The sequence below is a fragment of the Serinus canaria genome, chromosome 9, assembly GCF_022539315.1.
Source record: "Serinus canaria isolate serCan28SL12 chromosome 9, serCan2020, whole genome shotgun sequence".
Lineage (NCBI taxonomy): Eukaryota > Metazoa > Chordata > Aves > Passeriformes > Fringillidae > Serinus > Serinus canaria.
In genome coordinates, this window is record NC_066323.1 from 18,612,963 (window position 1) to 18,640,901 (window position 27,939).

The window sequence follows — 27,939 nt, forward strand, 5'->3', positions numbered from 1 at the left end:
TTTGTAGATGACTGTCAATGTTAGATTCCTCAAGTACAAAAAGCCCTTACAGGCTTCCTGGTTACCTCTGCAACATGCACAGCTAAGTATAGCTCTAATATGGCAGGAAATCACACAAGAATACACTGCTGCTGCTTCAGTGCTACAAAGCAACTCCTGGCCCAAAGTTAACAGTGGGTGACCGAGGCCTGATTGGATCTAAACACACACAGAGTTCCAGCAAACCCAGTCATTCCAGAGAGGCCAATTCAACCCCACACCTCAGCATCATGGGCTTTGTGATCAGATCAGCCTGCTTCATCCCTGAGAGACTTTCACAGCCCTGCTCCCAATCTACACATGGGAAACCATAAGCAGCATACTCAGATGCTCAGTCCTATGTATAGTTGATGACATTTCAGGAACTAGTATTTGAGTCTGTTATTAACAGGTTTTGTGGGCTTTTTCTCTTCCCTGAACTGGACTTTAGTGATGCTTCTCAGCAGGAAAGGGAACAGGCTCTTGGTACCACACAGTTCTTCTGGAATATGATTTGATACAAGAGATGTGTTTGCAGCTCCAGCCTCTGCAGACTGGACTGTGCACACAGAGCCTGTCCTGCTGGCACTTGCTGTCAGGAGTTCCTGGTAGTGACTGCACAGGAAAAGCGGTGGTTGTTGCCAAGAAATTACTGATGTAAAATGATCCTACAGCATGGTCTAAAGTCGGACAGCTGCAACTGTCCAGGTGGTGTTCTGCATATAAAAGAATAACAGAATGAATTCCCAGCCTGTAAGGTTACAGGGAGAGAGATTTTGGCTCCCCTCTGCCTCGTTTAACATCAGGTCCCTCTATGCTGAGTGCCTGGCAGTGCAGGGAGATCCTACAGACTCTGTTCTGAATCATTTCCGTTTCAGACTGGTTGTCTTGCTATCGACAATCTGTTCTCCACCCACCATAGGACTGACACACAACATGCACCATGGGGTAGGATTTCCAAAGCACTCGATCACACCAGGATGGCAAGTTGTACTTCATCTGCAAACCAAAGGAGAAGTAATGTCAAGAAGAATGGAAAGGGCCAGTTCACAAAAGAACAGGAAATTCATTTACCCAAGCACCATATATTTGTGTCAAGTCTTTTTGTTTATATTGACTCCTTTCAAAACACAAGGGCAGAAAACACAGAGATTGGTTTAGGTCACTTTCTTCTGCAGGAGTTATTGTCACAGCTGTGCCACATACCTCTGAAGGGAAATCAGTTTTAACTTACCCCTGTAGCTTTTTGCTTGGTGTAAACATACTTCTCCCGGGTGCCTCTCTCAAAGCGGTAGGTTGGAGCAAAAGTAATCTCCTCTTCCTCTAAAACAGGAAAAGAGCTTGGTTACAGCTTGGCCATTGGGAACCCTCACCTGAGCAAGAGAGCCACTGCCTTGTATATCCTGCCCCATGCTGAGGCTGGCAGAGAAGGCTGGTGGATGTAGCATAGGAAACTGCCAGCCAGTACAGGATCTCACCGAACTGCAGGAACACCTTTTGGTCTCTTCTCTCGAGGAGAAGCTGGTCAAAAGCCAGCAGCTCCGGATACTGCTGCTGCCTGATCTTCTGGATAATATTCTCTGCTTCCTGCCAACAGGGAAACAGCAGAGCTGCAGATGATGCAAAACCTCTTATAAATACTCCCTTCATAGGTTAACTGGTGAGAGCTCCTGAACTGTTTGACAGAGCTGTAAGCCTCTGCCACTTCCCTGTCCTTCCTGTCACTGAAAAGCCCCAGCCTTTTTTGTGTGGCTGAACATTTGTCTATCAAAACAGGTATTGAAATGCCCACACATCCCCTACACAAGAGCACACACACAACTACATGCACATCGACACCGAGCTTGGTGTTTTTTCCCCCACGCACTGAAACCTATCCAGTATTTATGAGGGCTTGCCTGATCCTGAAGGCCTCTTTCAGCTATTCCAAGCTCACCAACCAGAGCAGAAAGGCAATCTCTGGATTGAGCCATTCAGGGACAGATGCTCATTCACAGTGGGAAGGAAAGTCGGGAGGTTTGGGGAACCAAGGCTGCCTGAAGCAGCAAAGTGTGCCAGATGGCATTCCTGGGTCCATTAATCCTTAGAGAGAGCAAAAGGGATTTCTTTACTCTCCTTCAACTGGGGCCACTCTCACGCCCTGGGGATCCCTTCTGTCTCCCCTCTTTTTGTCATGTTGCCCTAGATTGGAAGAAGAGAGCCCTCCTATAGCAACAGAGTGTGCTGTCCCTGCAGGGCTTCCTGCAGTGTCCCGCACCGTCGGGGGCTGTTCCACACGGTAGTTCAAGTCTCCCAGCCAGAAAAGATGAGTGAAGCGATGGGTGATGTTAAATGGACTCAGTTTCTTATCTCCCAGTGTCAGGAAGCGCAGGATGTTCGTGTAGTTCTGGTTGCGTCTGTCAAGACAAGAAAACATCTGCCTGACATCTTAAATTGCTGTGTAATTTCCAAAAGCCTGGGATGGCAGAGGATGCAGCGTTACCAGGAGGGAGCTGCTCCGACTCAGAGCTACAGAGGAGCAGATCAGAAACTGAGAACTTGCCACCCCAACACACAGGCCCAGGGAATGTGCTCCTGAAGCCACTTCTGCTGCTTTCTGGGGCTGTGCTTTTCTGAGCTACATGTCCTAGAAACCCAGCATTAGATTGTTTCCTTCAGATTTCAGAAGCAAACACATAACTAGATTTTGGCAGCTCTTCAGGCCCTGAGGAACCCTTCAATAGAAGTTAACTTCATCAGTAGCAAAGACCATGTGCAGAAATCCCACACCATCTGTTTCCTGGACCAGGAAAGGATGACAAGGCCAAACTCTTCATTTCAAGTTCTCTTCACTTTCAAAACCACTCCTTCCAACTGCTCCAGCTCCTCCAGTGTGGACACTGATTTCCCAGTGGCGTCAGGATCTTTGCCTTCCAGTCCTGCGCTGACCAGAACCTGCCTAATCCACAAACCCTTATTTCACAGCTGGGTATAGAGAATTAGTCACCACAGGGATATTCTGGTTCTACACCTCCCTCCTGGTATTCCTGAGGGATCTTTCTCAGCTGTGTCCTAGGGCTCACAGGACTGCCTATAGTAAGAAGGAAGGCAGTCCCCTTCAGCATGTTATTTTTGGATGGGAAAAGCCTTCCCACATTTCTCCAAAACACTGTAGATCATGGAAGTATTTTCCTCATGCAGTGAGTTTTCATGACAGGTCATGAAAGTGTTGTGTGAGACTTTTACACTTGCCTCTGAAATAATTTTTCCATCCATTTCTCCTGCACCCATGTGCTGTGATCACATAGGAGAAGTCCCTTGTTTAAATGCCCTCCCAGGAGACACTGAACAATTTTTTTATGGTCAGGAAAACATATTTGTGCCTATCTGGTGGGCCCTCCTTCCAAACATGGCCCAGAGAATTTCACCCTGGCTCTACAGTCATTTTCGAGAGGGGAGGATGCATCTTACCTGTGTTTCTTTTCACTTCCTGAAGTCAAATGGCTGTTAACAAACCCAAAGGAGGTTCCATTAAACATGAATGACACGCCCACTGCTCCTTTATTACCTGGCAAAAGGGAAGCCAAAAATGACAAAAAATTAATCCACCTCCAGGCTGAGTCTAGCAAAGATAATAAAGCGCCTAGCACATGTGAAGTAGAGGATGAAGAAGAGAAATTCACTTAATCAACACAGAAAAAATTAGTGCATACAGCACAGATTGTGGGAGCAAATTTTTAAGGGTGCTAAAAAATTAGTTGAAGGGAGAGAAGTGCAACTTGCTTGTGAAACCCAAGAAAGAGCAATCCAATAGCCAGTCAAAAGTGCTTGCTGGGAGTATAAATATATAGATATATGTGTGTGTGTGTGTGAGCTAAGTATACACACAAATAGGTTTCCTCCCTTACAGGGTAAATATAACCAGTGCTAGTGGGATATAACTTTAGGAGTGTCACATAAATGTTGCCCCAGGAGTAGCAAAAGAGCTGTTCCCTGTGGGCTCAGCAATGGCAGCTGCCTGGCCCGCCCTGCCCGTGCCTCACCCAGCGTGTTTGCAATGCCTGTCTTCACATTGGCTGTGCAGATGTGGCTGATGCGGTTCTCATGTTCTGGCTTGGCCAGGACAACAATCCTGATGTTCCAGAGGGTATGGATGGCTATCTGCAGGAATGGGAAGGGTAGAGGTTATATTTCTGCAAATACTTGCCAAGCTGCACTGTCGCTGCAGCCTTCCTGACTCCTTCAATAGCACTTCTACAGAAATTTTCTTCCTGTGCTCAGGATATGTTTTCAGTCATTTTAATCAATGCTGGAACCTTGCTATTTTCTAGTCTCTTTTTCTAGTTGATCTTTGGATTATCTAGCTTGCACAAAATAGTTTCCCAATCACAGTGAGAGTTAGCTTTCCAGATATGCTTAGATTTATTTCTTGACATCACTGAAACCCAGGAATGTCCAAAGCTGGTCTTAATAAGGTTCAAGTTTCTCTTATGAAAAAGTTTCTCTTCTCTGCCTGCACTGTTACATCCTACTTTCAAAGTGCAATAGCCTAGGATGAGATCTAGGCTACAACTGGCTCAGGAAGTTTAACAGTCTCCTCCTTTTTGAAAGTCAAAATAACACCAGCACTTGACTTGAGTGCTCAACATCTCCCTTTGCTCCTAGGCTGGCAGGGTTCCTGCTTTGCCAGAGGGAGGTCACTCTCCATAGCAATAGGTCCATCTAGCCAGCTCCAGGGGAGCATCTTGTGGAGGTCACAGACATATTCAGTTCATTCTCCTTCACCCAAATGCAATGAAAATAAAGGGAGAGAAAGGGAGGAGGTACAGGCAAAATCCCACTTATTCTCCTCTCTTTTTTTTGTACAACACGTACACCCTTATCTCCTGCGTTCCATGCAATAGCTGGAATAACTGCTCACCACTTTGAAGCTGATACTGGTGATTTCCTGTAGAGATTGCCTTAGGGTCTCCAGCCATTCCTTCTCCCCCTGGGGATCCTCCTGGGTGCCAATCACATAGATGTCATGAGGGATGTAATCAGCAGTGTCATCACGGGTCTTTCCCCTGCCCCTTGGAGAGGAACCAGGAGGTGATCTTCTTTGGGGCTGGGGCTGCACCTTTTATTAACACATCAAACACCAAAGGAAGTCAGAGCATGTCCTCTCAAAACCAGATGAAGATAACACACGAGGACAGAAATGATGGGCTTCATAGCTCATATCACTTTTTTATCAGCCAGGTGGACAATGATGTGCACTGCTCCACCAGCTTTGTGCCAGCCACACTTCCCTGTCACTTGAGCAATCCTTCAGAACCCAACACAGAGTCTGGAGCTCATCGCACCAGCTGAGCACACCTTTAGGCAGTGTCTGAAGGAGTGCCCATGGCAGAAGGGAGTCCATACCCATATTCCAGGTGCCAATGAAGATGGTGATCATATCAGGCTCTGGTTGCTCCGAGTGTTTATTCTTCATCTGCTGCAAAAGCTGGCAGAACCCTTCTCTCTTCTAGACAGGGAAGAGCAGAGAAAATTAATGAGATACTTAACTCCTCTGACATGACCTCTTGAAAAACCTGCTGAACCAGGAAATTCCCAGCACACTTGAAGGGCAGATTAGCTCTGTACTATCCTGAAACCTTCCAAGAGGCTGCCTTTCCAGTGGAGCTTTTTTAGGCATTTAGCTTGTGCACTGCTTTAACAAATGCTGAGCTAATCAGAAAAAAATCTTTTCCTCCCTCTTTGTCTATAAGAACATTTTCACAGTGGCCATCTTGACTTCTTGCTTCTCCCCAGTGCTTGCTCTGTCCTCCTGCCTCAGTGACAGCACTTAGGTGTCTAGTATCTCCCTTTAGACAGTATACTTGCTCATTTTCTGGATATTTCCAGAACAAAAGAGAAATTTATTTTTTACAAAGGCAATTACTGTTCTTCAACAGTTCCACTTTCTACCAAGGAATGCCCCATGTTCCACTCCCACCCAGGTACCTGCTCCAGGCTGGCAGGAAAGAAACACCATGTACATACCTTGGAATCAGAAAAAATATATTCCTTCCGCTGTGTTTTTTCTTTTTCTGTTTCCAGAACAATAACCAGCTTGTTTGGAACCTTCTGGGACTTGATGAGCTGCAAGACTGATCACAGACTGGGTGTCACGAGCTGCAGTCACTGAAATAAGGGTCCCACCAAAATGAACAGAACTCTGCTCAAAGGCTTTGGATTTCCATGGTCTTTTCTGTCTGTGCAGTTTGCCTTGCACACCTGCATTTTAAACTTGCTTAATCCTGTTCCCAATAGGAACAGATTTGGACTCCAAGTGAAGAGGACCCTCAAACCTCTTCTGCTTGGAGCTCTTTTCCATCCCAAGCCTGGCAGCATGAAACAAAGCCTTAACTTTGTGCAGGCAATCCCCCTGTATCCTGAGCCAGCCTAACTGTGTTCCTTCCCCATTTGAGAAAGAGGATGTAAGACTTCATTTGGTGGTAAAGGTGATTCCTCCCATCTAAAATAGCAGCTTATTGTTATGAACACCAGGTGGAGAAAGCCATGCATGAAAGCTCATCGTTTCAATTACTGCCAGCAACAGGTTGATTTTCTAGCAGGAAAGAGCCCAAGGGTATAATCTACTCTCTCACAAATCTCTTTGTTTCAACTTCCGTGAGCTGCCTGTTCAGAAAGAAAACAGAAAAAAGGAAGTTGTTTGAACCAGGCAATCACAGATCAAACTGGGAAACTGGCATTGCTCATGATGAGAGATACCAATCTACGTACCAAAAAATCAAGGGAAAGTCACTGAAGAATGTTACTGAAACTGAATGTCTGGCTTTTTACCATCAAAAATCATCACAGAAGTCAGCATGTTCCTGCAGAATGTTGGGGTTTGGTTTTTTGTTTTTTTTTTTTTTTTTTTGTCAAGTGGCACTGTTTTTCAGAACAAAAATGGTTCTATTGCAGCCAGCTTTATGGGGAATCTTCTACCAAAACCTGCTCCCTCGCAGTACTGATTCCAGTGTCTTCATTTAGACCTGGAGATTGGGTCTAAAACAATCTGTGAAAGCTGGTTATCCCAGTACAGAGATATCTGTGTCTTGCTGACTGGTGCTCATGCATCACCCAGGACCTAGCAGAATTGCCAGAGCCTAGTTCAGCATTTGTGATATTAAGCTGACATCTTACTTTTCTTGTGGGTATAAAATTTGTCTTCTGGACCATCCTTAGATCTCTTGATAATCAGTTTTCCCATTTCCACATCCACTTTGAGTTGCATTTTTGAGAAAATTCCTAGGGAGTCAGTTTTCACCTAGTGGAATACAGAGAGGTTTTCCATGAGGGACTTTCTACACTTCAGTCACATGTATTACAAATGCAGCACTTCCCTTGATTCCTGGACACATATCATTATGCCAATCTCCCCAGACATCTCTTAGGCATTTTCATGGTGCCAAACAGCAACCAGGAATAGCTTTTATCTCTGTGGTAGCACAGCAAACTTCCCAGGAGCTGAGATACTGACATAAATCTGCATTACTGTCCTTCCACCTTATGATCAGCATCATTGAAGGAGTAAATTTACCTCAAAAGTCACAGGGGGGATAAGGGAGCGCCGGTGTGTTGAATCAGGACCTTCAATCAACAGTGTTTTCACCTGTAAAATAATTATGTGTAATTTATTGCATTTGGTGATTCTGCACTACACTGAGAGTAATGAAATCAGAACAAAGAAATCTTACTGTGGCAGAGCACTGCACTGATGATGAACAAGAAACAAACTAGAGGCAAAGGAGGACAAGAAGATGATATAAAATAGCTTGAAAACTCTACCTTTTCTTCAATAGAAGACAGCAAAGAAATCAGCTGGTTGAGTTTCAATACAATATTGACTGGACTTCCTTCACCAAGCATCTGAAACAGCAGCACAGGAACAAAAAAAGACAGGGAGACAGGTGATTGCCAAGCCCAGCCTGGGGGGGGTGAGCACAGGTGAGCACAGCCTGGAGTGCAGTCCCAGGAACATCTCACACAGACCAAGGAGCAGCACCTTTGCCACTTTGATCTAGAGCGGGCACCACAAGACCATAGAACATGCAGAAGTGTGGGAGGCTGGAAGGACAAATCTGCAAACATGTTCCATAGGGTTGAGGCAGCTGGCCGTGCATGGGAGTCAGCTTGCTGCTGGGGGCAAGCTCACATGACCAGGCCTGCGGCTCAGCATACTTAGGTCCTGGACTTTTGTTTTTCTGCCAGGGAGAGGAAAGTCATGGGCTTGGGAAAAGGAAGGATGTGGCAGTCAAACATCCTGGAGTGAGGTTTATGGAAAAAGAACTGGGCGGTGCCAGCCCAGATTCTGAGGGAGGATGGGAGGTAGGAGTCCTCAGGCAGTTGGTGGCACTTTCCTCTAGGACAGGAAGGGGGAGTAGGTGGAGAGGGCTATAGGATAAAGGACACTGCGAGATAGAACTCACTGTTTGCCCTCTGCACTGCAGCAGAATGAGGGTAAAGAAAATACGAGTGGCGTGTGCCCACCTGCACCCCACTGGCCATGGCTGCACACCAGAGCCATCCCTGCCCCCACTGACAGCCTCCTACACACCTGTCGTGCTCTTCCCACCTCCCAGCCCCCTTACCTGGGAGCGCTGGTGGGCACCGGGATGCAGCTGCTGCTCAAACACCTTCTGGATGGACTCCAGAGATGGGAGAGTCCTCGAGGCCTCACTGGGAACACAGACACAGCACAGGTCTAAGGCTGTGGCTAGCTCCCTGGCTCTGTTCACACTGGGACAACACCACACAGACAAGATGACAGGCACACATCCACACTGGGTCTGCCCTCGCCATGTGCCCCCTGAGCTGTGGGATGGGTGATTGTAGAGGGTGATCTTGCAAGCCCAATAAGTTGCAGCTGGGTCAGTTGCTAAAGATTGGAGGTGGGCCTGATCTTAACAGGCCACACCTGCAATCAATAAGAACTAGTGCTATATAAGAGTAAGGAAAGAGGAGTGTCAGATTACTGCGAGGACCTGGAGAAGTCAGTGTGTAGAGGAGCTGCCTGTATCAAGAAGGTATGAAGCTCTGATAATATGAAATCCTTGTAGTATGATGATGATAGAACCTTTGCTATCTAAGACAACAGGTGATGGCACCAAATCCCGGCTACTTAGTGACATGGTCAAGAGGGCAGTGTGAGTCACGTAGCTGACTTTGCCTTACAAAACTGGAACATGGCCATACTGGCTGCTCCTTGGGTTTTGCTTTGGAGGTTCTAACTTCCTAAATCTCCCCAGAAAGGTATCCCAGTCTGGGCAAAACCTGAAGATATGGTGTAGAAGCAGCATCTATGCCAGCTCGTAGATCCAAGTGCACTCAAATGCCTCAGAGCCCAGCACACAGTCTGGTGCCTCTGAATGCTGCAGCTGTGGGAGCAGTTCGGTTCTGTACAGGGCCTGTGCAGCTGCTGAGGCTGCTGAAGACAAGTGCTGGGGACTCTCTGCGAAGAGGAAACTAATTCACAGATATTTCATCTCACATGACAAAGTGGGGTCAGGCCCAGCAAGGGGGTGGAAAAGGGAAGAGGTAGCCCTTGATCTCCTGAGCAGAACCATTTACAGGTAACAATGACATTCCTCCAGCGCGTCCCCATGAGATTCCACAGCAGGCTCATTTGTTGAAACTCTGCTGAGTGAATTTGGCACAGAAGCTGCATGCTGATAATGATGAGACTTATCCTGGCAAGAGCAGCCAGGGAGCACAGGTCAAAAGGAAGGTGATGGTGGTCAGCAGCACTAGGATGTTTGCACTGTGTCTAGTCAACTGTGGATATTAATGATTTCCCTGACTTTCCTAAGTCTGAATGGACTGGATTTTATTCCATCTTTGTTAGGGAAAGTGCTCCAAAGCAAAAGCATGCCTGCCTGAAGATATTTCTCTAGATACTGAACCAAGGATGACTAATTGCCTAAATTAAACATTCATGTTTGACATTTCAGTCTTAAAGACTTGCTGTGGGACACACAAGAGTACAAGGCACATGTAGGAATCTGGTTCTGGTAATTTTATTCCTTCAATGCCGCTATTCAGCTCTGGATCACCTAGGGCCAGTGTCACTGCAAATAGTTCTGGCCCCAAATCCAAGAGTCCCATTGCTTTCTGCAGTCATGGAGTCAGACCCCAGGAGGCTGCAAGCAATTGCAGGAACATTGGGAGAAGTTTAGTTTGAGAAGAGTGAAAGGATATTTACTGTGATGTGCAGGCCATCTCTTGAAAACACAGCAACAGCTGTTTGAAGCAACTCAGTGCCTGCAGCCGAGAGAAGGCTGGGACTGGGTGTCTGGTTTTGTTTGTTGTTGCTGCTGTTGTTGTCCTTAGCTTGTCTTGTTTTATATATTTGTACATATATAATAGAATATGTAAGAATATATATACACACACATATATTCTAGTAAAGAACTGTTATTCCTTTTCTCATATCTTTGCCTGAGAGCCCCTTAATTTCAAAGTTAAATAAGTTGGATGGAAGGGGATCATATTTTCCATTCTAAGGGAGGTTCTCATCTTCCTTGACAGACGCCTGTCTTTCAAACCAAGACATGTCCCTACATTCAGGCTTGCACCAGCAGCAGAACTCACCCAGCTCTGCTTTAGGATGTCACTTTGCAATGTCCAGTTACCAGAAATCCTACAGAAAATCCAGAAATGTTAAAGATGTTCTGGCAGTTGAGGAAATTATAGCCTTGCTGCATCTCCTTTCTTTCATTTCTCCATGTGCACTTATGAGGAATAGGGTTGTGAAACCCAGATAAACTTAAGTAGAATAAGAAGTTGGAAATGGGAGAAACCAAACATGATTACAGCAGCAGCACCAGAGGTATTTTAGTAACACAAGACTCTCACTTGAGATTTCATTCAATTTGAGCTTCCGCTGTTCAAGTTTATTATTAGCTGGCCACCTGGGTCTCCCCTCCCTTGCGTGTAGAGAAGCAAAACACTCAGGCAGGGTGCAGAAGGGCAGCTCTGGGAACAATCTGTCTTCAGTCCTCACAGGGGCTTTTCTGTGGGCAGCTGGCTTCTAGGAGAACAGGATCAGGCCAGCAGCACAACCAGCCTCACCTCTGCATACACCAGAGAGAAGGGTATGGCAAGCCATGGAGAGAAGTGTGGAAATATGTGCCCTCTGCTACAGAGTGCTCCAAGAGCTCTTCACAAGTTTAAGCTGGTCCCTTTGCTTATAATCAACAAGGGGGAAATAACATCTTTCCACCGGAGTAGGAGGGAACTCTGCAATGTTCTAGCACCCTGTCAGAGTTTTTCTATTTGTGACATGGAAGGTCTACAAATAGAAAAGGTAAAATTTGTAGTCAAGAGTCTAGGCTTTTTCCTTTTTTCATTTCAGCTGGCCTTCACCGAAATCAGTGGAATTAATCCAAGTTACAGTGCATTAGTGGGAAGGAAAATCAGTATTTAAAATCTAGTTATACACTAATTTGTGCTTGTTTCCATAAATGGCTTGTGCTTGACAAACCTGTGGGTGTCATTTATGCATTACCAAATTATGCAGTTAATCAGTTAGTGCATTTTTTGTTTTGTTTCTTTCTAAACAAAGCATAAAATATAATACTCTGCTGTCTGAAACCACCTAGAAGAAAACTGGACCAGAATTACAGGTCACGACATCTAAATATACTGGTTTTGAGGGCAAGGCAATTTCTTATGCCAGAAATTAGGGTTCTGAATGCATGCATGTGGAACCTTTGTTAGACTACAGTGTTATTGCATTACACTCTGAAAAACAGCTTCTAGTTACCTGAAGAGTCCTTTGCAAAGAGCTGTAAGTAATTTCTTCAGTTGAGGAAGATTGCTTGAGCCAGTCTGCACCATCTCAAAGTCACTGATGATGTGAACTCGCAGATAATCCTGGATGAGTTTAAGATGCTCATCAGAGACACTGTGAAGTAAACAGACAGGTCAAAAGCCAGCTCTCTTCTCTACTCCCAAATATCAAACAGCTTTCTTATTTTTCTCAAATTCCCACTGTTTAGGCACATGGCTAATAAACCAAGTTCTCTCAGATATTACTCATCCTTTATATTAGAAAACTGTACCTCAGTGGAGAAAGTGTATGGGTGATTTTAATAATTCAGAAATGTATTTTTTCTAGACAACAGCTGGACTGTAAACAGCAGTCAATGCACTGTTGCTCTGATTCTGTTCTTTATTTGGTAGTATAAAAGAGGAGTAATCTTGTTGAATCAAACACAGAGGCCCAGCAAGCACAGAACTGGGCTGAAGGCTGATTCAGCAGCCCTGTCACATGCCCTTCCTTACCTGCTTGTGTCCTGGTACTGCAGTCGCTGGAGTAGTGTCTCAGAAAGGGACAGTTTATTCACGTCTGCCACCCGTGAGTTTTCAGGGAGAGAAGAGACCTCCTTTGTCTCACTGCTCGGCAGTGCCATGAGCATGTTGCGTGGGGGCAGGACAGGAGGTGTGGGTACCAGGTCTAGCAAGAAGGAAAGGCACAGTCATTCCAGCACAGAAATTGGACCTCTTGTCCCTCATGCCATGCAGGGCAGAGCCCATCCTGCAGGGGCAGTCTCTGCAGAAGCCATCTCCTGCCAGGTCTGTGGGGGGATGTCAGAGTTGGGAAGCTCAGGGCTCAGCACTGGCCCAGCTGTGTTTCCAGGGATGGCAGTGGTGTGAGAGCAGTGGGATGAAGTGTCAGACTTGAACCTCACGTGCAGGCAGCACATGCCTCTGCCTCTGCCTCTGCCTGCAGTGAACCCCAGCCAGTTTTGACTCTCCCATCTGCACAGCAGCTGTGAAGGTTAATTTGTTAAGTTGAATATAATGCTTAGAGAACATAGCTGTAGCTCACCCATGTCATTCCCATTAACATGGGGATCTGCTACTGAGGCAGAATGGATGGAGGGACATGATGGAAGGAGAACCAGAAACTGCTAATGGAAAGAAGTGAATGACAAAAGTAAGCAAACGGAGATGGAGAAAATAGACCCCATGACCCAGTGCCTATGGGCTGAACATCCTGACTTGTCTTGTGGACACTGAGTTGGAAGGAAAAAGGATTTTCCTGCTGCTCATCATATCTCCCTCTCCTGGGAGAAGAGTGTGTTCATCTCCACTGAGCCCAACCATGGTTACCTTTCTTTTCATACCAATTGCTCCAACAGTTTGTTACACATGTTGTTTTGTAGCTGGTTGAGTTGTGAGGTTTTGTTTGGTTATTTCCTAATGGTGGAATTTGCATTACAAAAAGACCCCCAGGACTGACCCGCTGCTTCTGGGCTGCTGCTGTGATTCAGAGCCACCACAGCACTGAGCCATGGGTGGTTAATCTGCAGGGTGCTCATCTTCCACCTCTGCAGTTTCACATCTAAGATGATCAGACATCTGTAGGCCCTACATGGCTCCACCATGATGGCACAAAGTGCCTTAACAAAACTAAATTCTGTACATGAGCAGCCCAGACCCAGTGCTAATCTCTCTTCATCTGAAGGCTCTTAGTCTTGGATGGAACTTCATTCCCTGCTGCTTGCCTCTCTCTGTATTATTTTTGGTGTAGTTCCCTCCCCAGCCCTGGGAGCTGGAGACTCAGTACAACTGGCCAAAAGCCAGGAATATCTTTCCTGAGCAGCTTTGCAAAATTTTGTTCTATTTCTTCCAGAAAATGCATACCAAAATCTTCTAGCTCCTGTTAGATATACAGTGGATTCCATCAAAGGGTTACACAGACTCTGGGTTGCACAGGCACAATAGTCTGCCCTAGTTCATAGGGCCTGTCTGCCTGTCCCAGGGATTGTGTCCTTTAGACAAGTTTGATTGCAGTGCTTATCATTTCCAGACAGACATCACACAGGACAGGAAGGATGGCTCTGTGGACATTACCTTCCTGTAGGAGAACTATGACATATCCAAGGGGTGATCCAGGAAAAATCCAAGGAATTATTTGAAACCAGTGAGTGTCAGTAACCCACAGTGGCATTTGATATAAAATAGTTGGGATGATGCCAATCACACCTCTTCATCATATACCTGCCTCATGGAGTTAGACTGTCTGCCACTGCCAGAGCTGTGCCTTTTGCTTTGGACTGTCAAAGATGTCCCCTAGAGCAGGGCAGCTGAGGAGTTTCAGATGCCCCTCAGCAGCTGCAGGTGCATGGCACATCAGAGAAATGTGCTTCAAGTCCCAAGGGAGCATCTCTGTTTTGAGAGAGGCCCTACAGATGCAGGACAAGGAGAGGATGCAGGACAAGGAGAGGTTTGGGAGATGGCTGGACATAAACAGCCATCTCCCAAATCAGATGCATTATACTTTTACAAAGGGTCTCAGTGTATTCCCTCAGGTGAGCTAAACTGATGCTTCACGTGCTGTACCACAGGAGACATGAGGGTTCACTGCCACAGGGCCTTGCCAGCTCAGGCCTCTCTATGCTCTGCTCTATTTTATGGCAGAACATGTTCTAATCTCCTGCCTGCACTGCCTATCTCCAGTCAAGAGGTATGAGTCAAGGGTCTGCATCACCAAGTCACATCATGGGTTTCTTACCAGTGTCCTCCTCCAATTCATCAGCAGCCTCCTCCTCTTCCCGTGGCACTGGATATTTGAGGTGCCACACCAGACCCATGTTCTCCTTCTTGTAATACTCTATCAGTTCCTCCAGGTTCTGAAAATACTTCACAGGAACACCTTCTGATGCCTGAAAAAAAACCACAGTCATGGCTTGGGATTTCCTACCACACAAACACTGCCCCTTGCAGAAGGAAAAACAAAGCCATAGAGAGAGAGAAAAGCCACTGCTGCTGCCCAGAAGAGAACCTGCCCTGGTCTTGCTGCCCATCTGACCACAGGCTCTATGCAGAACAAACAGACAGATAAGCTCACACATTCCAGCCAGAGTCAGCACAGACACCAACCTCAAAGACTCACTGAAGCCCAATGGAAGAGCTCTCTCACTGGGTTCAGGGTGATTGGGTTCACAGCAAAGGAAGATTTTAAAAACAAATAATTCTACTGGATTAATCTTTGTATTCTCTCCTTTACTCATCTCAAAGCCCTTAGACTGTGTAATATTTTGTGGTATCCAGGAAGATTTTTCTTGTGAAATTGCAAGGTAAACATGGCTAAATCCAGACATTAGCATCCCTTCCAGGATTCAAAGGCTCAGAACTGGGTTCAAATGAAACAAGGTGCTGCCCACACAGAAATGCTGGGATGGAGGTTTAGAGAGTGGCAAGGACTGCAAACACACAAGGCATGACACCGTGTGTGCCAGCTGAATTCTGTGACCAAATCTGTCTCAAGCACACCCTGGCCATTAATCTCAGCAAATGGTTACCCACAGAGGCCAAACACAGGGATAAGGTTTTAGAGGTGTTCAGAGCCAAAGCTTCAGTGTAATTATATCCACACATTGCCACAGTGACTCTGCCAGCAGGAACAGCTGCTATCCCTGCAGCTCTGCCCCCTTTCTTCAACCACAGACCCTACCAAAGAGAGACACGGTCTCTCATGGCTCAGTACAGACCTTCTGACCAAGGGAAAGGACCCTGCATCACCTTCCAAACTGCACTGAAGTACTGTCCAATCCCAAGGCTACAGCAACACACAGCCAAAGCTCTGATCCCTTTCCTTGGGGCATCCTCTTCCTGTCAGGGTGCTCCTCCTGGACAAAAGGTTTTCCCACAGAAACCAAATCAAGAAGGCCCTGTCTATATCTGCCATAAAAGATCAAGAAGTGGGGGCAGAATGGGAGAGAGCAGTTGTTTTCCATCCCTTCAAGGCTGTTGTTCTTGACTTAAAAGATCAACACTAGGAACTGCTCACAACTGGGCAATCTGAAGGAAAAGCTGATCACCCCAATGGCAGGCTTGACTGGCACTGTTTTTCATGCATAAAACTAGATTTTGCATAGGAAACATGATTAATTAGCAAGGAATTAAAGCTGTGATTTCAATTTCATATAACGTGTGACATTCTGCCTCTGACTAACAGGCAGAGTATTTAAATTTATTTTGGGATTGCAATGATTGCTGGCAAAAAGTAACACATACAAAGTTTCAATACATGTTTGAACAAGCTTATTTACTTGCCATTCGTCTTTGCTTGGTTTCTTGGTATTCTCTGTGAACTTTTTTGTTTGAAAGGCGAATGTGGAAAATCCAAGAAATTAAACAGGCAAGATGTGAGCAAAAACCACGGCAAAACACAGGAAAATGTCTTCACTGAGTCTTAGCACCAACAAGATTTCTTCTTACCTTTTCCTAAAGAATAAAATCTCAGGCCAGAAATTGGGACAGTGCTTTCAATAGTGAACTGCATTTGAAGTCATCAGTGCCCTCAAGCCTGCCATTAAAAATACCTTTCATTTTTAGCTACACCTGAATGTCTTTAAAGGCTCAGCAAGGCACATTTTCACAACAGACATGGGTGATGTTTCTGAGAGCTATGCCTGTAAAGCCTCCTCTTCTGTCTTCCACATAACTGCTTCTGCATTTAACAAGATTTATTATTCTCATACATTGGAAAATGTCATGTTCAGCATGAAGGAAATGCTTGGGCAAACACTAGATTATATTTTTTGAGGCCAGAGATGTTGAAACAAATCATTGGTTAAAACATCGCATGATCCTACCCAGTATAGGCCAAATCTTGCTCCTCTAGAGCAGCACAGACTCTGCACATTCAGAATGACTTCTCATTTACACCAATTAATGCAAATAGTGCCTGGGTCCTCCCAGACTCTACTGCTTCTTGGTGCCAAGTGTGAAGGCTGGGAATCAGGGAAAACCATTGAGAAAAAACAGCTCTAATCCATTGTATGAAAGGATCCTGAGGTCACAGTGCTGCACTGAACAGACCTGGAATAGTTCATCCAGTCTACCATGCTACTCTCTTCATCTTCCAAGCAGTACCTCCTTCTCTGAAATCCCCATTTTTGTGATTATTCATTGTCCAGCACCACCCCCAGCAGCCCAGAGGGCACTGTTAGCAGCTCTGGTGACAGGGTGGCAGCACAGTCTGTGACGTGCCCATGGCAGTGTTACCCACACTTCACCCTCTGGATTACCCTGCCTGGGCTGCCTTCTGCCCACCTGCAGCCCCCACAGACGGGCTGGAGCTCATGAGGAACAAGGCTTGGGGTGGCTTGCTTTGCCCTAAGCTACTCCATAGGGCACCTGGGAAAAGGCATCAGCCCTATCAGGGCACACACAGAGACCCTAAAACACAACAAGGACAAACAGAGTCAGGGTTTGCCATGTAGGAGAAAATCTTTGCTGTCGGTGCTGTCTCACCTCTGGAATCACTGCAGCCTGCTCCACTCCTCTTTCCAAACTCCTCCTTCATTTTTCTTTGCTACTTCCCCACCTGCCTGATTCCCCCGATCTCCCCTGACTGTGCCTGAAGGCCCCTGTCCTGTTACTGCACAGCATCCCTGCCACCCTCAGTGCCCAAACAGTGTCTTTTCAGCCTCATTCTGCCCCTCAGCTCCTGCTCTCCCAGGGTGCCTGCAGGAAGACAGACAGCTGTGAACAGCGCTTTTAAGGCCAAACAGAGTCTTGATAGAAGTGGTAGGAAAGGCTGAATTAGCACTTTTTGCTGCCAAGGATAGTTCAGTCTCTGAAACCATTCTGGTCTCCGTAGTAAGCAGAAGGAGGAGCATTTTGCAACAGGACTCCTTCCCCTAACTCACTGCACAGTCCAAAGCCTGTGTTCCAGCTCAAAGTCCCCAGCATGGTCAGCCCTAGCTCTTGTGCAGCCTGGCTGGATGCACACGTGAGGAGAGAGGCCCTACTGTTACACACCCCTTCTGCTCTGTTAACTTGGCCTACTGCACCCAGCCAGCTTTCTTGATGAAGCCCTCCTTCTCCACCCTCAAGGATAAGTGGAATTTATGTCCATGTCAAGAAGCTGGGCTTTGCATGCATCTGAACCCAGATGCTCATTCTCAAAGAGAAGCAGCCTCCATTCCAGCAGTGCCAGGTCCTCTGACAGCCCCCAAGTCCAGTCAGGAGAAAAAAGACCAACTCCCCATGGCACACAGAAAAATAAAGGATAGCATTTCATATTTTAAGACAGAATTCAATAAAGAACTGAACATGTGGCCCGAGAAACTGCACAGAGATAGGTGAGAGCGGAAATAAGAAAATGGGGAACCGGCAGGGTCAGGAGCTCCAACCAGCCATGGCCAAGTACAGAGGGAAGGATGGGCTGCCTCAAACCTGCTCAGCACACACTCATGGTGGGGGTGCTCAAGGGTTCTTCCCCCACACCACAAAAAGGCAGTGGCACCACCTTGCTACATATCAGCTCAGCTATCATGAAAGTCTGAAAGCAAAATAATTTGATTATTCTACTTAATTTACTTTTGTGTTATAATTGTTATTATTTGCAAGGACCTCAACAGAGAAAGTGTATGGGAAGGACTGCACCCCTCCAACACACAGCCATGTCCAGCTGCCCCCTCTGCCTTTTACCTGCACTATGAAACAAGCTCCTCCCAGTTCAAACACCCCCCCAAACATCCTCACTCCTCACAAGAGAGCAGGGCACCCTGCTTTGTGCTGCCTCCCTCTGCAGAGAGGCACAGCAAACACTACACTGTTTGAAATGGAAGAGAAAACAGTAAAAGCAAGATTTTGTTACACTGCTTCTCCGCTTGGGGAGGGGATGAGAACAAAGCCTACATGACAGACAACAGTCATGTTGTTTGGCACACAAGTGCAAGGTGCTCAGATACTGCCTGCGCTGCATGAACCCCTCCAAATCCAAAAGCTCATTATTTTGCTCCCAGCCACAGAGCAAGAGGACCATGACTGAGGCTGTGGTGTGACTCCAGCCAGCACTGCCTGGGACTGCAGGGATGATGCCTGAGCAGCATCAGTTGAACCAGTTGAAAGTCACGTTCAGTAATGTTGCTGTGAGTGCACAGGATGCTGAGGGCTGGCCTCTGCCAGGAAGTGAGGAAAGCAGCCGAAATCTAGGACATCTGCTAGGACATCTGCTTTCTTCCCACTTGAACTTGTGGCAAAGGTTTATAGGTGGGGAAGAAGAAGTGGAGGTGGATAATGAAGTACAGGTATTGAGTCAGGTTGTAGATGGTTGCGGAGCACATTACCAAAAACTGGATTGATGGTAAACTATTAATAAACATCCTCCAAACAACTACACTGGATGACAGGAGTGAGGCAAAATGCAGCCCAAACTTTACACAAGCTTGTTCTGGATTTTGAGACAGGAAGCAGAGGCAGAACAGGGCACTGTGAACAAACCAAAGCAGGATGGGGCAGCACAGAGCAAGCTGGAGCCACCCCAGCAAAGCCAACAATGAAATCCATTTCCCGCCCCCCTGCTTGCATTTATTAAGTAACTGTTTCCTCAGGGTTATCACAGGATAGATCTTGTTTTAATTGCACAGTGAATTGTTTCAAGTCATTATAAACGGGGATGGCAAGTGTCATCTCCATGGCAACACACCACATCCCCAGAAATGTGCTCACAGGGCTCATGGGACACCAGAGAGTTGTGGAAGGCAGGCTCTCCTTCCATGGGGATTCTTCCATCATCCCCACCGATACCTTCAGCTTTATGCTGACGGCAGCCACAACATATGGAAAGAAAACACCTGGTGAATGTATACAATTTAGAGAACAGCCCACAAAACAGCAGAGCTGTACATAGGAATCTGGAGAACAGTGAATCAGAGACTGAGCAGCAATTTTATAGTGGGAAGCTACAACCAAAGCAGAAGTCTCTCCAAGATCTATTAATGAGAGTGTCATACAAGATGCAAGTAAAAATTCTTCTGCTGTACTCAGTTTCATAAATCTTTAGCTGGATTGCTGTGGCCAGCTTGGGGCACCTATGGTACTTATAAAGTACCATAGAAAGTCCCACGGAAAATTTCCAAGAAAGAATGAAGAGTCGGAAAATGGGTTTCACACAGAAAGCTCAGAAGAAAGGGACTTGCATGATCTGGCAAAGGGACAACCTGGAGATGTCACAGCAGCAGTCTTACAAGTTTTAAATTCTCTTCTAAAGAAGATGGCAACCAGAGGTGCTGCAAGGCCCCGAGGGACAGCAGTGCCATGCACCCAGGCACTCCTCACAGCCAACTAGCAAGTGTCTGATCCTGCCTCAGCCCAAAACCAGAGCAACACTGGGCTCAGACACCTGCAAGGCCTCCTGCCTCTCCAAACTCTGTGACTACGGAAAGCCCTCTGCAAATCTCCCAGCTTCCTTAATCCACATCCAGAACCCTTGAAGAGCATGGCTAAGGCTGAACATGACCATGCTTTTCACCAGCAGCCCTGCCATTTCAACTGCATCCCAAACCATGACTTTCAGACCTTCCACTTCTGATTCCAGCCCTTTCAGCTGTGAACCTTCTTTCCCATGGGATGTCTTGGTGTCTCTTGTCCCCCAGAGCATGCCCCCAATTCCACATGTCCTTCCAGTTTTCAATTTCCTCCAGTCCTCTGTATGCTCACAGTACAATGGCTGAGCACAACAAGCTACAGCTTGCTCCTGTTTTCTTGCTGAACTGGCTTCTAGGCTGTTCATTTCATAAGGACAGGTACAACTAATGCCTTTAATCACTAGCCTTTGGTTAAAACTTGTGACCCTCTTTCCAAATTCAACCACTTGAACTTTTCAACAGGTTTTTGTATGGCTGTTGACCAGGTAATCTGGTCTTTGGATCTGGTGTATTCCAGTAATGCCATATGGCCAAGAGAACTCCTTGCCAAAGACACTCCAACCATGAGTTTAGTGAAGAGCAGCTGTGAACATGACTTTAAGAGAAGTTGCATGTGGATAATAAATACATGGAGTAAAAAGATGAACAGTCTATGCTAAACTTGGAGAGGAACTGGTTAACTTGGGGTTCATTACAACAATTGTATAAATAGATGGCACAGGAAGTCTGGGGCCCTCAGAAGGAAGAGGAAGCGTTTTCCTTTCCTGCGCCAAGGCACAAGGAGGAACTAGGAAACTATTGCTTGAGGCCAAATTTTTCTAACTAGAGTACCTTAAAACAGGTATTTAAACACAAACATCAGCATTGCAGTAACAGACAATAAGTTTTCAAAGTTACAAAATTCTTGCAAATACCCACCAGCTTAAATGAAAGCAGTAATTTAGGTCAATTCTACTGTGGTAAGAAAGGCTGGGAGAAACTCTTCTCTTCTTTTAGATTTGAAAAAAAATATTATGTATTGAAGTTTGGGAAAAAAGTGGTCTTCAAAACTGTTAGCTAGGAAGTCTAGGTGGCATTTTTAAATTTATAGTTGGCTCTCATGTAGACAAGCCTTTTGTATTTCACTAAAGAAGTGAACCTAAGAGCTAAGGGATTCCTGGTAAATTCTTTTTAAAGTGTTTTTTAGCAAGTTGGTTGTGTTTCACTTTCATTTTGTTAGCAAACCTGCCTTATTTTTAAATCGAATCTTGTGCTAAGAAATTTTAGGAGCATCTCACAAAAATGAGATTGTAGACAGGAATCACAGCTGGGAGAAACAGCTACTTTCCAAAATAGAAATGTACTCTAATCTGAATACAACACCTGGGGCTTGGAAGAAATGGAGCTGCCTAGGAGCACAGAGGGAGAGAAGCAAGGGTGTGCCTGAGGAAAAGAGGGCTCCTGTGACCTGGAGGGTCAATAAAGAAATGAACTTATATAGGAGGTGAGAACTTGTGGGTTGGCAAAGGAGTTCTGCTGCTGGATAAAGCTCAGCAAGAGGGCCTCTGCCAGGGAACTAAGCACGAGAGAAGAGGTAAGGAGAGGAATCTAGGGAACATAGGCAGAGGATGCTGGTGGGTGGCCAGAGCAGCACTTCCACACTTGGAAAAATATCATAAAAATTTTGTGGAGAATAGCACAGTGTAAGTGCAGTTATAAGTCACACACCTTGAATAATGTTGGAGGGAATGGAAGGCAAAGAGTTGCTGTCTCCTCCAAGGTGAGAGATGATGGAGGCTTTTTGTCTCATTCAACATTTGGTTTGGTCCTGATATTCAAGTTTGTTAATACATGTCACTTGTGCTACAGTGACCTTTTAAGACTTTGGGTGAAAATTATGGAATTCATAGAGTTCTGGGAAAGAGGGATTCAGAATTTCTGAAAGAGATGATTCATGAAAGGAAACAAGGAATTACAGTTTAATAACAGCTAAGAATATATTAGTTCTAGCTTGTGATCCTGGCTGAAAATCAGACATAAAAAAAATCGGAGTTAAAGAAGGAAAAAAAGAAAATTACTGTATTGTCAATCCTATAAAATTAATAAAAAAATCCTCTGTTCCTCCAGTGCAACTGAAGGATACCAGTACATGCAAGCTCCATTTCTTTAAGCATGATACTGACTTAAGATACTCTGTGTATTAATTATTCACACTGCATCACAATTCCATTCTTATAAAAATTAGAAAAAATGGGAATGCTGAAGGTTTCCAGTGTTGGGGAAGGCCATCTCACTTTTTTCCTATGTGCAGTGTCATGGAAAGGACTTGAGAAGCACAATGCATTCTTCATTTCAAATGCTTAACATGCAATGTGTGGAATGTGAGCCCAGTTGCAGTTAATCCTAAAAAAGATCCTGACTCTCATATCTTTCACTTTTGATGTCTTCTGGCTGTGCAAGAGTTCTTCTCGCTGTGATTCCATCCAGGCTTCATTCTGGCAGCCCAAAGACTAGTCATGTTCACAGGTAGGGCGTGCTCCCATGGCAGAATTGGGACATTTGCAAATTAGGAGAGTCTGATGGAGGAAAGGAATATTGAAAGGAGCTCTCAGTAGAGTATAATTGGCTGCCAGATTTTTATCTCATGTTCCTTGCTAAAATTCTACAACCTAGAGAAAAACGTATTAGAAGCTCTGGAAGGTAAAGGATTTGTGGAAGTCTTTTGAACTGGCAGTCTCCACACATGTTAAAGACATAAATTATAAAACCAATGTCCTCAGATCCTACTGAAAGACCCCATTCCACTCTGCTCCAGCACTTCATAGTTCACATAAAAATATGTTGATTGCCAATATCCAGCTAATATAGTTAGATAGAAGCCAGGAAGAACACCAAACAATTCTAGAAAGCAGCAAGACCATGTACTTGGGATAGTTCTAGTTCTTCACATTCTTCACACTAAATAAACCATTCAAACTCTGGCTTTCAAAAAAGGTTTTGCTAATACAGCACACAATGATTCAGCTTATAGCACCAGGAGAACCCTGCTGAGCAAACAACCCTTTCAGCATTTCTCTGTGTTATAATAAATAAGATTTACATCAACAAAAAGTAAACAACAGTACAGTTCCATGATGGAACATGAAGGACTGGTATTAAATTTAACTACAGGGTGCAAGTCAGATGAGTTGATGATGAATGAGCAAGGACTGCAGATCCATGAGGATCTGATGCATTTTTTTTAGCACTTCTGTAGTGTGTAGGTGGAATTTAAATAAAAGTTTTGGAGTATGCTACTTCTAAGAACTTTTTTGATTTTATCACAAGCCTTGTACTTTTTGGTATTCCACTGAAGAGTTTCAACACTTGAAGTTAAATGAAAACTTCCATTTTAATTTCTTCATAAAGTATCTAGCTCTAGTGCTTACCAAGATAAGCTTGAAAACATGGGTCCCCAAGAGCTATAAAGGCACCCAAGACAGCAAATGTAGAACAGTCAGTTTTTCTGAAGGCACTTAGTGGAGGTCATCGTTGTGATTCTGTCAGTGCTCTCAGCTGACATTACCTGGACTGGAGAACTATTGCAGGTTACTTGTTTCTTGTGGAAGTTCCCAAGCTCCCTTCAGCTTTTCCCTCTGGAGAAGGCAATAAATATATACCCAGGCCACTGTGTGTGGTGTTTGGAGTCCTAGAAAAAGAACTTTTCCCTGAAACAGGTGAAGACATGCCCCCAGTGGCTGTGTATGCACAACTTGGCAGGATCCCTCAGCCCACAGCAGTCTAAAACTGAGCTCCTGGGGATCTCCAACCTGTGCAGCAGACAGTGGAGGATCTATAATCAGCTCTCTGCTTTCCCTTGGCTGAATGAGTCCCAGTTTCAAGTGTCACCAAGCACTAAATACGCATAAATTACATAAACTATCCAGTAGGAAAGGAAAAATGTAAGATTAAAAATGTAATACTTATTGAAGATATACTGCTGAAGCAAAGCAATGCAGGCAGAAGATACATGAGAAGCAGCTGCATGCACCACATTGTACTGCATAATTTTATGGGATTGCATAATTCAAACCCCTAAGCAATGCACAGTAAGGGCAGAAGACTTAGTTACAATTTCCTGTCTTGAGTCTGCAGAATTTCTCAGGCTTTAGCTACAGCAACTGATTACTATGTTTGAGACACTAAGGATGACCACTTGTCCTTTCTTTCAAGGGGCTGTCCCTTATTTCATTCAGTTACTGCAAACTCTTAATCAGTTGGAAGCCCTGAGCCGTAGCTGCTGACTGAACAGATACAGAACCCAGCCTGCAGGAGCACCATAATTTAGCAAAACTAACCACAAAACTAAAACCAGACAGAAAACACCCTTCAAACTCTCTCCTTTTATGTTCTCCCCTAAGCTGCACTTCTGGAACAAAAATAGTGGATGTTACACATTTTTTGTTACACTTTGGCCCCTAAAATTTGACTCAGGATTTCTGGGTTTGCATGCACAGGAATGTACAATGACAACAGTCTACTCAGGGCCTCTGTGAGCAACCACTGCCTGCCTGTGGCTCCTGCCATGTCTGATCACAAGGAACACTTGGTACTAAGGCTGTTAAACAGCACAGGTCACTACAACTCCATCAAGTTTTGGAGAATAAGGCTTCATGCAGAGCTGCTTGGAAATTTTAACTCAGTCTCACCAGTCTGCTAACAGAGAGCAACCCCAGCCCACAGGGAGCTTCACCATCCTTTGTCCATGGGGTTTGCTGAACCCAGTTGCGCTGCATCTTGAAAATTTTAAATACAGTATTTTAAATATTTTAAAATACTGCAGAGGGACAACTTCAGAACCCTGGGATGGAACAGACCTCAAGCAGTTTAGACTTTCAGAGGAGAAGCAAGACTGAAAACTCTGACAGAAGTACAAATGGAAGACATAAGTCAGACAGCTGGGCAAAGGTCTGGGAACAACCAAAAGCTGCATTGTGACTTCATTCTTTCAGAGGGACTGAAACAACTGAGTCTGAGCTATCTTTGCTAAAATCTGTTTCGTTTCCCTAAAGTATTTTGTCATTTGGAATCAAGATTTGCATGCATTTATGCAGCAATCTGAAAACTCAAGGATACTAAATTTAATTTAAAAGCTGTAATAACTTCAACTACCAAAAGGTAAATTTGAAGAGTATTGGTGAAGCAGACCCTGTTTACCTAAAACAAGTGCAACCAGGACAATACTTTCAGTTGATATTCAAAGGTGATTGTATCTTTATATTTGACATTGATGTCAGCAATATGCTGCAGCCCGTGTAGGTTGTACTGGCCCCATTCCCCACGGGTGCAGCGCAGACTGACTGAATGAGATTTAACTGGAGTCTATGTGGCCCTTGTGATGTGCTGGATGAGTTCCATGTCTGCATGGAGAGGGATGCAGCTTGCAATGGTCCATCCCATCAGCAAATCAAGGTAGATCTCTGAAGAAGAAAGGGCATCTCCTTGTCAGTATGGAGTGTGGAAACAATTTTGTAGTGACAGCGATACTTGTCATAAGACTCACTATAAACAAATCTAGTATCAATGTTTTCCAAGACTCATCCCTATCTTAAATGATCAAGACAAAAAGCCTTATACAGCACCAACAATATAATAATAATAATTTCTCTGTCTTTGAGAAAACAACCCAAGACTTGCCTGTAAACAAGCAGTTTCCTCTGTGGCCCACCATCCCTCAAAGCACAGAAGCAATAGAAGACACCATTTCATTACCACACAGCTGAGAGGGAAATAATCTGTTGTCTTCCTGAATACCTGAAATTGAGTGATGAAGCTTCATCTGAAGTCTTTGGAAATATAAAATATTTCTAGTTGCTTCCCAACTAGAGCAGCCTATCCATTGAGGACTTCACCCCATGGACAAGTGTCCCATGCCACAACAGTTTTGGAAAGACTGTTTGTCCGTGGGAGGGACACACATTGCAGCAGTTTTGGCAGGACTGCTGCTCGTGAGATTGGAGCCACACTAAAGAAGTTCATGAAGAACTGTGTCCCGTGGGAGGGACCCGAGGGCATAACAGAGAGAAAACTCCTCTCCCTGAGTGAACAGAAAAAGATCTTGGATGACAAACTGACCAAAACCCCCACACCCTGTCTCCCTGCACTGTTGGTGGGAAAAGGGAGGGGCTGAAGGGGAAAAAAAGGTGTTTTGTAGGCTTATTTTACTACTCATTATCCTCCTCTGACTCTGTTAATAATAAATATATCTTACACCTTTACATTTGAATTTGTTCTGCCTTTAGAGTGTTTTCTCCCAGTCCTTATCTCAACTCATGAGCCCTTTGATAATTTTTTTCCCTCTCATCTGCCCAACCATAGCAGGAGAGGGTGAGTGAACGGCTTTCATGGGTGCCTGGCATTTGGCCAGTATCAAAAAATAAATATATAAAGGATAAGACAATCAAATGGATTGAACAATATGTGACTGTGATACGTGACAACATTAAAGCTAACATCCATCAAATTACTGCAAAATTAGAGTATTTTCTTGTTGATAATGTTGGTTGCATAAATTTTCAGTTGTTTTTTCTCATCTGCTACAAAAGTTCCAAAATTTCAGGAAAATGTTCCTTTTGCTAGTCTAGGAGACATTGAGGTGGGTGTATCCCAGGGGCTCATCTCAGGGTTATACATGTTTGTAACTTGATTATTTGCACACCCAAGCTCTTGTAACAGAGTGGGGGGAAGATCCAGCTGGGTAAGAAAGAGCTGTGATTTTGGGTGGTCAAAGCCTTTCCAAAGGATAACACGTGAAACAATTACTCTTCTAAAACAGTGATTGTTAAACTGCTTACTGTATAACAGCCCTAATCCTTACCTTTTGAGTCTGGAAGGATTTTGCAGCTCCTGGAAGGTGCTTTGTACCTTCAGCAAGGACTGGCTATTGGCAATTTTCATTTGTTTGAGTGTGATGAGGGCTTTACAACATAACACAATTATTAGAGGGCAAACAGCAAAAGAAATCGATGACATTCATTTGCATTTCACTCATTAGAGGGAGATTTTGTCTGACAGTATATCCAAATAAAGGAAAAGGAATTTCACTTCATGGTATGCATTAGCTTCTAAATACCTGGTTACATTTTCTGAATGCTGAAAAACAAAATAATATCACTTTAAGTTGATTTAAACCATATTCTCTGATTTTTTTTTTTTTTAATATTTCAGGAAACTGGAAACATTCTGGAAGGGTTCAAACTAGACAAAAGCTGGATATGGTTTGTTTGTATGAAGAATTCTGTATACTGAGAGATTCAGTGGCAGGAATGTGCATGTTTCAGGAAATACCTAGCTCTCTCATTAAATGCTGCTTCTTTCAGCTTTCCAAAACCTGTGTAGTGCATTAAGTTCATTCCTACCTCAGATGCAAGAATGGAAAAAACATTTTTCTTGTATAAACAGATTTGGATTGTTTGCAGAAACATGAAATACATGGATTTTGCTAAGTCCTGATTGTAAAATATTTTCAGTCCTACATGTAAAGTGCTTTGCAAACTGATTAAAATCAACATTGCATTGTGCTGAAAAATATTCAAATTTTAGCATGTACATTTTTTTGGTAATAAAATGAAGCTTAATATAATTAAATTATGGTTTTGGACATACTAGGTATATGCTGCCCTAACCATGCTCCAATACATTGCTTATAAGTACTGTCTGGTTGTTCACCTGTCCCTTCTTTCTATCCAAGAAAAGTGATCACCCTGATTAATCTCTCAGA

The 27,939-nt window shown here is 44.6% G+C and overlaps 1 protein-coding gene across 1 annotated transcript in view; it reads right to left on the reverse strand.

The window, feature by feature from the left end:
- INPP5D (inositol polyphosphate-5-phosphatase D) overlaps window positions 1–27,939 on the reverse strand; it is a 49,843-nt gene that overhangs the window by 10,024 nt on the left and 11,880 nt on the right. Inside the window, 17 exon segments of the mRNA XM_030227256.2 lie at window positions 936–1,017; window positions 1,253–1,341; window positions 1,497–1,605; window positions 2,276–2,414; window positions 3,469–3,565; window positions 4,041–4,158; window positions 4,919–5,062; window positions 5,064–5,116; window positions 5,404–5,506; window positions 6,025–6,131; window positions 7,174–7,297; window positions 7,571–7,642; window positions 7,819–7,899; window positions 8,622–8,709; window positions 11,795–11,935; window positions 12,316–12,487; window positions 14,552–14,702. Coding sequence (XP_030083116.2) covers window positions 936–1,017; window positions 1,253–1,341; window positions 1,497–1,605; window positions 2,276–2,414; window positions 3,469–3,565; window positions 4,041–4,158; window positions 4,919–5,062; window positions 5,064–5,116; window positions 5,404–5,506; window positions 6,025–6,131; window positions 7,174–7,297; window positions 7,571–7,642; window positions 7,819–7,899; window positions 8,622–8,709; window positions 11,795–11,935; window positions 12,316–12,487; window positions 14,552–14,702 — 1,870 coding nt within the window.